The following is a 13,992-nucleotide window of genomic DNA, read 5'->3' on the forward strand; positions in this document are numbered from 1 at the left end:
TTTTGGTAGGAAGCACAAATTCGCAATGAGAAATATGTTCTGGAAAAGCGAATTGCTTACATGCGCATGGTAGGCCAGAGTGACTGTCATGTCAATTTCACTCATTTCTTCTTGGCCTTGAACTTATTGGTGCCTTTGCTCTTAACATGTGTAGGCATTTGATCAGCAGCAACAAGATCTTGTTGATGCTGCCTCTAAAGCGATATCATACAGACAAGACATAATTGAGGAAAATATACGCCTTACATATGCACTGCAGGTATGCCTGTTCTTCACGTGGCTCATATTTTCCTCCCTCCTTCTATTAGTGTGTTAATGTTAATGATTAGATCCATATGGAGAAGAAAATGCTTTGTTCTCCAATTTTTGGATTATTGTGTTTTGGTGAATATTCCTTCCTTGTTCATTCTATTTGGATTTCCCAGATTCTCACCCATGCGGCTATTTATTTCTTTCGGGTTTTTGTTTTAAATATACGATGTGTCTATTTGCAATCAACTTATGTTGTGTGGCTTTGATTCTTTGTTCTGAAAGGATTTAATTTTTAAGGATTAGTCCGATGTTTTCTTGGGATGGTGCATATCTACAATTAACTTATGTGGTGTGGCTTCAATTCTTCATACTGAAAAGATTTAATGTTTAAGGACTAGCCCAATGTTTTATTGGGATGGTGCATGCACAGTTTTTTAAGTATTCAGCAGCTTTGTTGAATCATATGATGAGAAGATCTGTGCTTCATCTCTGGTAATTAGAGTTAGCCTGCTGTACTGAGTTACTTGTCACTGGTTATGTTGAGCTGCTATCTGATTATTTTTATTGCAAAATTCCCCCCTTCTATGATAGTGTTTTTGAGGTAAATGTATTCTTTCAGGCTGCACAGCAAGAAAGATCAACATTTGTATCATCTTTGCTGCCACTTCTTGCAGAGTACTCACTTCAGACACCTGTAGCTGATGCACAGTCAATTGTCAGCAATGTCAAGGTTAGCATGGTTCTATCTATCTACCTACTTACTAAAGGCACAAGTGCTATGCCACTTCCTATACAGATGCAACAGAAAAATAGGGAAAATAATATATGCAAGGCACAAGGGGTTTCATCGTATAGATGCTATATGTAAAAGCAAATGCTACCTTACCACTGTAAAAAACTGATTAATTCTTCTAGAGATCAGCAGAAATTATACGATCAGCTGGAATTGCTGTTGTGCCACATTACAGCAACAAATATGCCTCAATATCAAGTTAGTGGAAATGGGGTATATGAATCTTCCATATTCATTCCGCTCTTGTTGGGTCTGTTCATTCTTATACCCAACAATTTGTCTGTTTGGACAAATTTTAAGGGTTCTCTAAAACTAGAGATAGTGTCACATTCTATAGTTTTAATCCTGTAGGACTCATCCTTCCAGTGCAGCATACCCGGTTTAAGCTGTTAGCTGTCTTTCTCCTTACATAAAGACGGGGAACTCCTAAAATAGTCTCATTTGATGGGTCAAACATATCATCATTTCTGCAGTATTTAGTTTTGTATTTGTTTGTCTTTTTTCTCAGTTAGTCTTCCATATTGTTTTGTCATCATATTATCTCCATTTCCATTAATTGGGCTGAAGTAAAGAAAAGTGAAAGAAGTTCGATGTATCATAATGAACAACTTAAGAGAGAATAAGTGGAGGATAATGTTTGAAATTGATTTTGAGAATTGTTTTTGTAAATAAATAAGAACTTGATTCCCGAACTTGTGAAGTGTCGATGGAATGTTAAGTTTATTTTAACTCAGACATTCTGAAATGCCAATATGATTTTTCTAGCTCAATAAGCTATGTGTTGCAGGTTTTGTTTAGACATTTACAAGAGAAGCTTTTTGTTACTGAGGTATGTTTGCTTGAAGTACCAATTCTGTTATCTCTTACCCACTAGTCATGTGGAGATGAACTTCCCTTCTTTAATTGAACATCTTAAAGATATATAGGTACTTTTTTTTGTAGGCCAAGTTGAAGGAGTCTCAGTACCAAATGGCACCTTGGCGGTCAGATATGAACCTGTCAAATTTTGCTCATTCACCTCCTCAGTCTGCTGGGGCAAGTCTAATGTTAAATGACATTATATGTTGGAAGGAATTTCCTTTCAAATTCATTATGGATTTCTTATTTCTCATGTTCTCCTACAGATTAAAGAAGGTCTTGAACTCGTACCTCAACAAGCCTATTCCAGTGAAAAGGCTCCTCTTTCGTCAGATCCTCGGACTACAACAGACTGGGATCCCTTGAGCAATCCTCAGAGTGGTCTACACCGTGATGCAGAAAGAAATCCAGAGACTGATGACTTGGGGAGGTATTCACCTCTTACAAGCAGGTGAGCCTGATCAAATGGAGACTGCTACTGTGAACTGAATGTACAATTCCAACCATCTGCTTTCGGTGGTGGGTTCTGTTATCATTGACTTTCCCAAATGTTTGGTCATTTTTGGATGAAAATTGACGGCCAAATCATGTTCCCAACTATTATCTGCTTTCGGTGGTGGGTTCTGTTATCATTGACTTTCCCAAATGTTTGGTCATTTTTGGATGAAAATTGACGGCCAAATCATGTTCCCAACTATCCACAAAATTGTATTTTCCAACTACCATTTCTGTCTCTTCAGAAAATAATGAAAAAGAATGATTTATAGCATGTGGCACATTGAGTAGACTACATGAAAATTTATCTCTCCTTACAATTTCAAATAAAATAGATTACGTGAAAAAAAATTGATCCCCTAGAAAAGATTAAGAAGCTCAAATGCTCAGAATTTTATTAAGGATGATCAACTGTTGTATGTTCCCTTATCAAGGACAGTAATTATTATATTTGTGAAGTTGTGATGCTATTACAAGGTTGATTCTGCCTGTGTTTGTTTTTGTTGGTTAATTGTGATTACTGGTTCTAGTTGATTCCCTTTATCCCAATTTAGACAAAATTGTTTGACCTTCTTGAGCATTATATGAATAATGTTTTGACTGCATTGTCGTATTGGAGTTGGGAGATATGAATTTTGAAAAGTAATAATTTTATATTACCATATAGTGTGCTGTTTAGAACAGCCCTGGAAACTCTATGACCCCTCCAACAATGGTCAATATCTAACCATTTCTGTTATTTCAAGTGATGGAAATGATTATCTTAGTTTACATCAGTGGTAATAAAAACATTTAGGCAAATGCCTTTTGAAGATTTTTATGCTCCTCTCTCACTTTAGCAAATAGCTTGACCTTCATCATTAAGAGGGTGTTTGGATTGGCATAGAAGTTGGTCAAACCTACTTTTAAGTCAGTTTTTGACTTCTGGAAGTGTTTGACAAATATAAAAATAACTTAAAATAAGTTGGGGTGTTTGACAAAGTTAAAAATAACTTAAAATAAGTTTAAAATGACTTAAAAAAAGTTTAAAATCAAAAGTAGGTCACTCCCTACTTATTTTTTGACTTAAAAGTCATTACGTTTGACTTTTTATTTTTTAACTTAAAAGCTACTTTTTTCAAGTCAATCCAAACGGGCTCTAAATAGGTTATCATCTAATCAGCTAGTTACCACTTGTGCTTCAACTTATTGTTGATTATTCCGTGATAATTCTTTTTATTTTATTTTTTTAACTCTGAAACAATTGATGCTTCACAATAATAAAGTAGGTCCTGGTGAGGACTACGTATGAATAGTTGGATAGATAACTTGCATGCTTAACCCGTCAGACTTTCAAGCCTTTATTGTGATGACTTGTTAATTTTTCCTTGTATGCTGTCCTCATTGTGTTTGCAGTTTCTTTGTACATTATATTTTATATCCTTTTTGTTCTTATCTGTATATTTAATCAAAGTTGCCCATTTGAACTTATGGAATTATAATGTGTGAATGTGCCTCGTCGTCCTGATTATACTCTTGCAAGCAATGGTTCTTGGACTCAGTTATATCTTATAGCTTTTATGGTCGAATTGTTGAATGTCAATATGGATATTTCATTTAGCTGTTGATTTTTAAGGCATTTCCTTGTAAAGTTATATTTGAGTGTCATTGTTTCTCTTCTCTCCTGGGGTATGGCGTTAAACTTTTTTAACTCTTTCATTTGCAATAATGTGCGAGTGTGTATGGAATAATTTGCTGACATCATTAACTGTACGTTTGTCTTTGCCTGTCAAGCGATATGGGATGGTCCTCAGCCCTTTTACAACAGTTGCAAGACCTCTATAAAGATTTTCAACATAGTTATGAACTAGAAATTTGCCGTCAAATCTCAACTGTTAAGAGCATCATAGCACCCTTGATCACCTATGCATAGACTAGCTTGTGGACCGGAGCGGTTGTAAACATGAATTCATAGTCAAGTTTAGGACCCCGTCTTGCTTGTTTCTCCCTCATACATGGTAGTCTGGGTTGTGTTAATCTGCTTTCTAATGATAAACGTTTGTTTTCATCAGTACAAACTTGGTTCTTTTTGCAAGAGGATTTATGTCACACCTTCTATAGTTTCTGCTCTTATGCCATGGTTCATTTTGGTTGCTTTTCTGACTTTTATTTATTTTCATGGTTTGGAAGATTTGGTTGTTTTCACTTTGCGTATTGATTAAATTCCAATTTTGAGTAACTTTATGTTTTGGGTTTTTTACGTCACCCGATTTTACAGGAACACTACAGTGCAAGTTATACCAGCACAACTTGCAGTAAGCCAGGGTTATACGCATTCCAAGCCTAAAAGTGAAGAAACATCTAGTAAGCAAGTTACTTTTAGTGATCTCATCAGCAGCAATGAGATGGATGATTCTGACATGGAAAGACATCAAAATGATAGAGAGCCTTCAGTTAATTGGGCTAATAAAAGCTCTGCATACACATCACAGCTAGATGAGCCAGGCTCATCATACTCTCCATACCTTCCACCAGTTCTTGAGGAGCCTTCATCATCCTATTCAGAAGGTGAATTTAGTGTCTTTGCTTGATTACTGTTGTGGTGTAATTTAAACTGAAGTCCATTGAACTGAACTTGAAATCGAAGTAGTTTTACTGCCGGGTAGTGTCCACATCTTACCGAGGATCAGGCAAATAGTTGGATAACGGTGTTGTTCCTCAATAGTTTTTTTTGTTTTAAATAAGTCAAACCTTATGCTGGTTAGTGGTTACTGTTCCTTAAACTTGACATTGTTCAGTAGCAGATGAAGAGGCACTACCTGCAATAGAGGGTCTCCAAATTTCTGGTGATGCTTATCCTGGACAGGGACTCCAAGCTTGTGGCTACTCTATTAATGGAACAACCAGTTGCAATTTTGAGGTGTTCCTTGCTTCGACCTTTCTAGTTTTCTTCCTTGGTCGTTTCCTTTACTGCTGCTTCTGATTCTCTAGTTCCACTTGTATCATGATCGCTTGATCTTTCATGCTTTGTGTTGTCAGTCTTAGGTTGGAACTTACGTTTTTTCCTTTTTGGTTCTTCTTGAACTTGCAGTGGGTTCGCCATTTGGAAGATGGATCTTTTAACTATATAGAGGGTATCCTGCTAAACAAGTCACATATCTTTTCTGCTTTATTTCTCCTTTGAGGTCACATGACACTGTTGTGACAGGGGCAAAGCAACCAACTTACCTTGTGACTGCTGACGATGTTGATACTTACCTTGCTATTGAAGTTCAGCCATTGGACAACCGAAAACGGAAGGTAGTGCTCCTATCATCTTCTTTATTATTAGCCTCCATGCTTCCCCCAAAAAATTAAAGCACTCCACTCCATCCTTCTTAATCAGACAAGAGAGAAAGTTTTGAGTATCTTGGGTCTTTGATGAGGAGATCGACGATATTGTCACACATCGTAGTGGTGTGGCGTGGTTAAAAGGAAGGTTTGCATTTGGACTCTTGTGTAACAAAACTTAAAGGTAAGTACTATAGAGTGGATATGGGGCGGAGTGTTGGCTAGTGTCCTGAAGATGCAAGTGCTGGAAAGGGATGATGTTAAGATTGGATTTAAGCACCCCCATCCCCGGGACAAAGTGGGAATGGCCTCCGTGGTGGACAAGATGAGAAAAAGGAGGTTGAGATGGCTTGGGCATGTGAAGAGGAAATCTGCAGCTGCCAGTGAGTAGGTGTGAGAGATCGGATATAGTGGGTACGAGGAGAGGTAGAGGTAGGCCAAAGGAGTATTCGGAGAGGTGGTTAGACAAGGATATGGTGTATCTTAAGCTTCCTGAGGACATGACCTTATTCAGGGGTGTTCTAATCCATTTCCCTTAAAATTTCAAGGCTTTTGTCAACAGAAATAGTTCATATATGACTGTTTTGTATTTCTTTATGGGGAGGGGAGGTTCCACGAATAGGGAGATGAAGAAGGCCATACACCTAAGTGGTGTAAGGTGAAATTTCAACCATTCAACTCCAATATGACTGTCTGTAAACACCCTTTGGTGTTTATTCTAGTATAAAAAGGAAAGACTACAAAAGAATGTGGTTTATTTTATTTATAATATAAAAGCCATTCTTTTTATTAGGTTTATCTCGATGAGAAACATTGCAATGACTTTTTGGTTTTTGATTTTCAGGGTGAACTCGTGAAGGTCTTTGCAAATGAGCATAGGAAGATAACTTGTGGTACTTTAAGTCTATTCTCATATCAATTTTGAGACTTTGACTGTTATGATTCCAAATTATAGAAGTCAATATTCTCATGATCAGTATTAGGAGTGTATGAGAAATTTCACTATATTAAATAAATGTTTATGAATGGCAACCTCAAATTAGTGCTTAACCCGTTAGTTTTTTTTTTCCTTTGGTAATATTTTTGAGAACAAATAAGCTGATCTAGAAAGACTGGCTTTTCTGTTTTGACAAGATGGTGGGAGGAGGATTGTGAAAATTTGAAATTTGTTACTACCCCCTAATCCCCAAACTTATGTGATGCAATTTCCTTTTTAGTTTGTCCCAAATGATATCTTCCTATCTTTAGAATAATTTAACTTTAAAATTCTTATTTTGTTACACCAATATCTGTGACTTCTTTTGGACCACACGTTTCAAAAGTCAATTTTTTGTTATCAAGTAAAAGTATGTTCATTCACAAACATGGCCACAACGGCCATATACAAGAGATGTACCAAAAAGTAGAGAAGTTACAAAATGATATGATTCAGAAGGAACTTTCTGAATGCACCGAAAGAAAATAAGGGAATGGAGAGTACTCCTCAACTGAAAGAAACTGGACTCTATACTTACAAAAGCTCTTCACATTTCTCACTGCAAACAATCCACATTGGCACTAGTAGAACCGCATTCCATGCCCTTCGTCTTCTCCTCGTTCTCACACTCTTCCAACTGAACATCAATTCTCTCACAGTGTTTGACATTGCCCAAGAAGTGCCAAACCACCCAAGCATATCCCACCATAACCTCATAGTCAACCTGCAGTCTTTCTTAAACTCCGTGTGCATCAGATAAATTGGCACGGGGAAAGTATATGGTTAGTGCAGGTTCAGTGGGTTTTTAGCTACTTTATCAGGTTCTGAATTGGTCAATGTTCTATTTGCTTGATCTGGTTTTATGTACTGATTAGAGAGGTGAAAAGAAGCCTATTTAGGGTTTGCTTGATCATGTTCTTCTTCTTCCCATGTGATGCTACAACGCAGAGGGTTGCACTGGGAGAATTTTCTAGTTCTTTTATTGTCTGATCTGTATTTTTTTTCTCCCTTCATATTTTCATCTGGGATTTTCCGTGCAGTGGGAAAATCCACTAACCTTCTGTCACCACTCGCTTATCTCTATTCTAATAGTCAGATAGCAATATATTACAAACTTCTTCGGGGAGTTTTCTGTACTTTTTTCTTTCATCAAAGCCCGTGGATTGTCATGAGATCTGAAGCCAAACACGTTTCCTGTCTTGTATTTGCATGAAGATCTCTTTGCAAGCTAAAATCTCAGAGATCCTTGTTCTTGCTTTTGTTTTGTTGCTCCACTTTCTTCCAACTCATCTTATGTGACCGCTCTTTCTGTGTTTGCAGATCCTGTAATGCATAGTTGCATTGAGAAAACCCTTTATAGTGGTCATGCTTCATATAAAGTTTCATTGTCGGTAAGGACATTTATGAGCTTCTAGGTGTGGAGAATATCATGATGACCTTATTCAATTTCTTATGATCTTGTAATGAACTATTATGGTTTGTCTGCTTTATTTTACTCTTATTTTTTTTTGGTTGTACAGACACGATATCTTGATATATGGGAGTCTGCTACCTTGGCTATCAAGAGGGATGGTTATAGCATCAAGGTTAATGGGCCTGGTGGTGTTCTCGTCAGTGAGAAGTTTTCTCAATCTACAATTGTACGTCTTCTTTCTTTTGCCTTTTTGTATTCATGATTACGAACAAAAATGCAGCGTCCCCAGGCAACGCGATTTAGTACAAATAAAAAAGTACTGGTATGTAAGACAGAAAGTAGAACCATAAATAGTTGTTGTAAAAAGGGTAAAAAAGATGCCACCTGAAACAGAAACTCTGATAGCCTCCATGGTGGACATCCAACCTTATATAAATTAAATATGCATGGTATGCTCGCATAATCGTATGTCGTGAATACATATATATAGATGCAAATGCATGTCATACCCAACTGTAATGTATTTATATACCTTAAATTATGTAGACAAGACTAAAAATTGATCAGTGTCTTAGCATATACTATTGTACACCCCTTTAACCCCGTGTGTATGAGCCCTCTGGTAGAGGCACTGAAGGTGCAAATGAGTCCTTTGAATAGCCTTAATGTACCTTTTGCCGATGAACCTTGTGGCTTACTCGCTTCTGCCTGTACCTCCACACCACTAAAATTAAGGTGAAAACTCAGTAAATAACAAGGACGAGAAGTGATACGACAATCCAACAAAAGATATTGATTTTTACTGTAAAATACTTTCCGCAGCTTAACAAAGCTATAACCTATGAAAGAAGAGTCTTACCTTGCTTTCAAGCTCAGAATACTGCCTAAAATCCCACCACGCAGTCAAAACCCCTGTTGCTACAACACCCATGAAGTTGATCATGAAATTGACGGGGAAAATTATACCATAATGACGGGCTCGGTACGTTGAGCAATTCCGTCAAGAACTTCTGCCAAGAACACCAACATGTAAGGACGATTTGAGTCTTGAGCTATGAATTTTCTGTCTTGAAAACTAAGAAGGCGATATTTTATAAGCCTTACCAATCTAGGGTCCACCTCATGTGCCTACTTGCACAATCTCACGAAAATGTGAATATCCCTCTATTGGAAGTTTGGCGAACGATTTAATGCGCTGGAAAATAGACACAGAGATCTTCAATTTGATAGGTAGTGGGCCCTCCAACTCTATAGATTGGGAGAAAAGCTCTGGTATATTTTATCCAAAATTTTGAGATTTTTTAAAAGTAATTTGTAATCACTTTTTTTTTCACGACTTATTCAACTCCAAAACTTAATATTCAACTTTAAATACCTCATAACACATCCTCCTTAGAATACTAAGCTCTCGTAGTCTTACCCCAAGTTAATTAAACATTTCAAATGGGCAGGGTGTTAATTTGCCATTTCATTAGTTTCTTGAAGGCATACCATATAAACTCTCCTCCTTTTAGAATTTAGAGTATCCACTAATTCCATTGACTTCCTAGTCGAAGTGCCTATATTCTTGCCAAATATAAATATAAGAGAGCAAATTTATCCATCTTTGAGAAAATGGCCGAAGTTAACCCTATATTTTGTTCGTACCCTTGGCTTTGTTAGAAAAAGGTATATATTTGAACCACAAGCTAATGGTTAGGGCAAAAACTTTCGATTAAGGTTAAATATGAACTATTTCTTAAATTAGAGGGGTAAATTTCAGTGTTCTCAAAGGAGCGCTTAAGCCTTGAAGTGAGGCTCAAAAACGTAATGAGTGGTTTGTCTCACTTAATGTGCACTTGAGTGTCATCATCAAGGTTCCAAGATATGCTTTCTCTTGCCGATGGGCACAATAAACACTTGATATTTCACCTCATCATAATGTTCTTTTCAATTTCTTTGCTCATATACTTATCATTCAAGCGTATAATTATTAGTCTTGTACTAAACATATCTATTTGTATTTGTTCCCTTTTTGTGCCTTTTTTCATTAATGCCCACATTTTATTTGCGCTCAAAGCCCCAACAAACCTTGAGACTTTTTTACACTTTTTGCTTTTGATAACACCTGTAAATTTGACCCTTTTCCTTTTTTTATTTTGACAAGTCTTAATGATGATATTATTGAGGACAAAAAGCTAAAGTTTTTTTTGCTGGGTCTTCATAAAGTAGAGGATAATTAACTGCTTGGCAATTCCAACTCTATAAAAAACTTTAGAAGCATTGATAAAGGATGATGCTCTTGTTTCCAATGTAAAGATAATCTTTTAAAAAAACGTAAAGATACTAGAAATAGAGACTGAAACTTTTCTTTAATTAAGGGTACTTTGTTGTGTACTGTTTCTCCAATGACTTCTAGTTTGAAAACAATAATTTAAGCTCATGTTTATCTCTACTCATTTCTCGCCACTTTATGCTTCTTCTAGGTTACTATTCCATATGGAAGTCCTACAGAATTTTCGATCCTTGATAGTCGGGGAGTTGAGCATCTTTTGAAGGCTGAGAATGATCAAGGAGACATTAACTGGTAAAGGAAAAAACCCACCCCCAACCCCAAAGAGCAGAACGGAATAAATTAAGTAAAAAAACATATTTTTTGTTTTCATAGTTATGAGCAAACTTAAGCATTTTACCTTTCCATGTCACGTCATATTTTATCTATGACATTTTACCTTTTCTATGTTTCACTCTCTTCTCCTGCATGGGTGACCATCGGACAATGTGGTTCAAGTGATCATACAATTAAATTTCTCTATTAAACTGACATGTGACTCTATTTTGCAGTTCAAGGGATACAATTGTCCTCACCATGAGACTATTTATTATAAGGGTATGACTTCTACAATCTGAAAGTTATTGTCGCGATTATGAATGATACATAGTATTTTCTATTTTATGAGGTTCAAATGAAGTTTACAGGCTCCCTAAATTTACAACTTAGTGCATTTGTGGTATAGATCTGTACTTAGTCATGGTTCAGATCGTGTCGTTTTTATTTCATTGCAAGAAACTCGGCTAGTTTCTGAAGCATGCACACTCCCACATATAAATTTGTATGTCTTGTCTGTGGATTTTTCTGCTCTGAAGAGCACATTCAGCTAGATCTGTGCTGTACTCCTTTTCTTTTATTTCCATTTTCGTGATGGTTCACATCGTGTAATTTTATCTATTTGCCTTGGCATGAAAATCGTCTAACTTGCATTTCCACACATGAATTAGTATGTTTTGGTTGGTTAACTGTGTATTTCTCTATTGTTACCACCTTAGTGCTGAATTTTTCTGCACAGAAGACCATATCTCGAATACAGAACCTTTCTTGTTCAGTTTATCCAGTATGTGATGCTACATCATTCCTTTGTTAGATTCTGTTATGATCTAGTGTTAAATTTTTGTGGAGCTGACACATCTATTTTCCCCGACATTGAAACCTGTTGCTGCTTCTTCATTGCCTTGCAGCTATCCAATTGATATTAAGATTTTGATGTGAATGACTCCAATTCCTCTTTGTTTCAGGCTGGTGAGAAGAAAAAAGGAAGGAGGAGAGGTTTGTTTTTCAACAAGTGAAAAGCTAGTCAGCCTTCCAAAACATATTTATTAGTACACTTGTGTATTCTTCTGTGAGTAGTTGAGCTTTTAGATCTGTATTTCTTTTGCTTTTTTTTTTGGTTACCAGTTCTGTTACATATTGTTAGTTCGTTCAGGTTATCATTGGCCTCAATTTCTCTTTTTAGTAAATTTTCTTTGATATCAAAATGCAGTATAGCCTTTCTGTCTATTCAATTATTAAAATGGTTCATCAACAGAGAAATTTATTCTTCAAGGGTTGAACCTAAGAGAAAATAGTAAGAAGTGAATGTCAATGCCTCAACAAGCCTAAACCATTGGCTCTTCAGCTATCCAACATGCCCCTGCCGATTTGGTCCGTGACAAAAAAAAGACATGTTTTCTTTCTATTAAATTGACAAAATATTCATACAAGTATTTAGAAAAAAATATTTAAGTATTTTTACATAAAATGGATAAATGGTAGTAGTATAACGGACATAGGTAAGAAGTGTTATCTGGAAATTACAAAAAAAATTAGAGGTAAAATATTATTTTAAAGTTATCATTCTAAAAAAAAATTAGAGGTAAAATAATAAAAGGACCCATCAGACTGAAAATGCAATTGATACTACCGTGCTATATTTAACTAGAACTTCCAAAATCGGTCCACCCATACCGTGATTGTTTGTTCATCAAGATAAATTTTTATGTTAGGGATTTATTGGTTTGATCATAGATTGATCTTGGCTAATGTTTGTAGGTTTCTTTACTTGAGGAGTCTATTTTTTAAAAAACATAGATCGTTTTTGTGTAGTGTAAAGCAAAGCTTGTTAAAAAAATTTCTCAGATTAGCTCAATCGGCTCCGTCCCATTATCATCCCTAGTTATATGAGGGAAATACGCTTGCTCATTAGATTATTAACAATAGAGTACTACATTCACGTAATGTCAAAATCAATGTATCATCTTAAGGCTTTCATTAAAGGATTTCAAAATATAAAGAAGTAAACACATTAAAAAGTCTAAGAGAGCTCATTACCTATTATATATAAGTAAAAAAAATAAATTGTATTTTTTTTATTTATATATAATAGGTAATGAGCACAGAAAGAAATTATATATGAGCAAATGTAATTTTCCACTAATCTAACCCTTACTAGCTATATCAAATAGGATTACATGCACAAATACTGTAAATCTTCCAAATTACAAAAGACAACAAGATGAAATGTTTTTTCTTTTAATTCCTGAATTATTATAACATATAAATAGGACACTAGCAAGGGATGGAGGATACATGAACACTGGTAACAGAGGGGGACAAACACTTGCAACAACCATAAATACATGCAGGAAAACAACAAGTTCAACAATCTAGAAAAGAAAAACATGAAGCACACATAGGGAGCTGTTAAGGAAAAATGAGATAAAACACAACTAAGTAGGATAGTGTATACGTAGACATCTTACTTATTTTAGGAGGTATAGATGTTTTTGTGATATTCTTGACTCAAGAAAATATAACAAAGTAGTCTAGGAAAAGAAATAACATAAATGCAGAAGCTATGACAAAATACTACAGATAGCATGACAAAGCATTTTGGAAAAAGAAAAAGGAACATTATCTACAATAAAACAATACTATGATCGAAGTGGAAGAAATAACATATAGTAATAGAAATAGAAGAACAAGAAACTACAAAAGTAATGCTACAACTACTAGCATGTAAAGATAAGTGAGATAAACACTCAACCACCTACTAATCTTCTACTATAATTTGTATCCTCTTTAGCTTCTTAACTAAGGTTTTTTCCTCGATAAGCTAAAGTTGTGTCATCTATTGTCTAATCTCCTCTCCCACGATATTTTGTTAGCTTACCTCCACATCTCCTGAAAGCATCCATATATATTCAACCTCTGATATTTCTACGCAGAAATATCCATGCGTCTCTTCACATATCCAAACCATCTCAATCTCGTTTTTCATATCATGTCTTCTATCAAGACAACTCCACTTTGCCACAAATATATTCAATTCTAATCTTATCTCTCCTATTAAGCTCACACATCCATCTCAACATTTTCATTTCTTTAACTTTGAACTTCTAAACATGAGAGTTCTTGACTAACCAACAGTCAACCTTATGCAATATAATTAGTCTAACCACCACTTTGAAAATAGACTGATGAAGTTCAATACCTGCATCACACAATATTGCAAGATGCCTGCTTCTACTTACCCAAGAACATATGTATTCTTGCCAATAAGCGGCTGATAAAATAGCCAAATGCAACTAGTTAATTTGCAA

General features: G+C 35.6%; 1 protein-coding gene across 11 annotated transcripts in view; it reads left to right on the forward strand.

Moving 5' to 3' along the window:
- LOC101259807 (uncharacterized) overlaps positions 1-11,889 on the forward strand; it is a 29,024-nt gene extending 17,135 nt beyond the window's left edge. For 4 of the 11 annotated variants that reach the window (XM_010318893.3, XM_069293376.1, XM_010318894.3 and 1 more), the window contains exons 7-22: positions 10-69; positions 155-259; positions 872-982; positions 1,833-1,874; positions 1,988-2,080; positions 2,170-2,354; positions 4,656-4,945; positions 5,176-5,297; positions 5,469-5,511; positions 5,586-5,677; positions 6,552-6,600; positions 8,004-8,074; positions 8,204-8,323; positions 10,563-10,663; positions 10,921-10,966; positions 11,650-11,889. In XM_010318893.3, the coding sequence (XP_010317195.1) occupies positions 10-69; positions 155-259; positions 872-982; positions 1,833-1,874; positions 1,988-2,080; positions 2,170-2,354; positions 4,656-4,945; positions 5,176-5,297; positions 5,469-5,511; positions 5,586-5,677; positions 6,552-6,600; positions 8,004-8,074; positions 8,204-8,323; positions 10,563-10,663; positions 10,921-10,966; positions 11,650-11,700 (1,581 nt within the window). In that variant the 3' untranslated portion in view covers positions 11,701-11,889. The remainder of the gene's footprint in view (positions 1-9; positions 70-154; positions 260-871; positions 983-1,832; positions 1,875-1,987; positions 2,081-2,169; positions 2,355-4,655; positions 4,946-5,175; positions 5,298-5,468; positions 5,512-5,585; positions 5,678-6,551; positions 6,601-8,003; positions 8,075-8,203; positions 8,324-10,562; positions 10,664-10,920; positions 10,967-11,649) is intronic. The other 7 variants (XM_010318895.3, XM_069293375.1, XM_069293379.1 and 4 more) reach the window with 2 other exon arrangements.
- Positions 11,890-13,992: the final 2,103 nt, after the last annotated feature.

This window comes from Solanum lycopersicum, chromosome 2, assembly GCF_036512215.1.
Source record: "Solanum lycopersicum chromosome 2, SLM_r2.1".
In the NCBI taxonomy this organism is placed as follows: Eukaryota; Viridiplantae; Streptophyta; class Magnoliopsida; order Solanales; family Solanaceae; genus Solanum; species Solanum lycopersicum.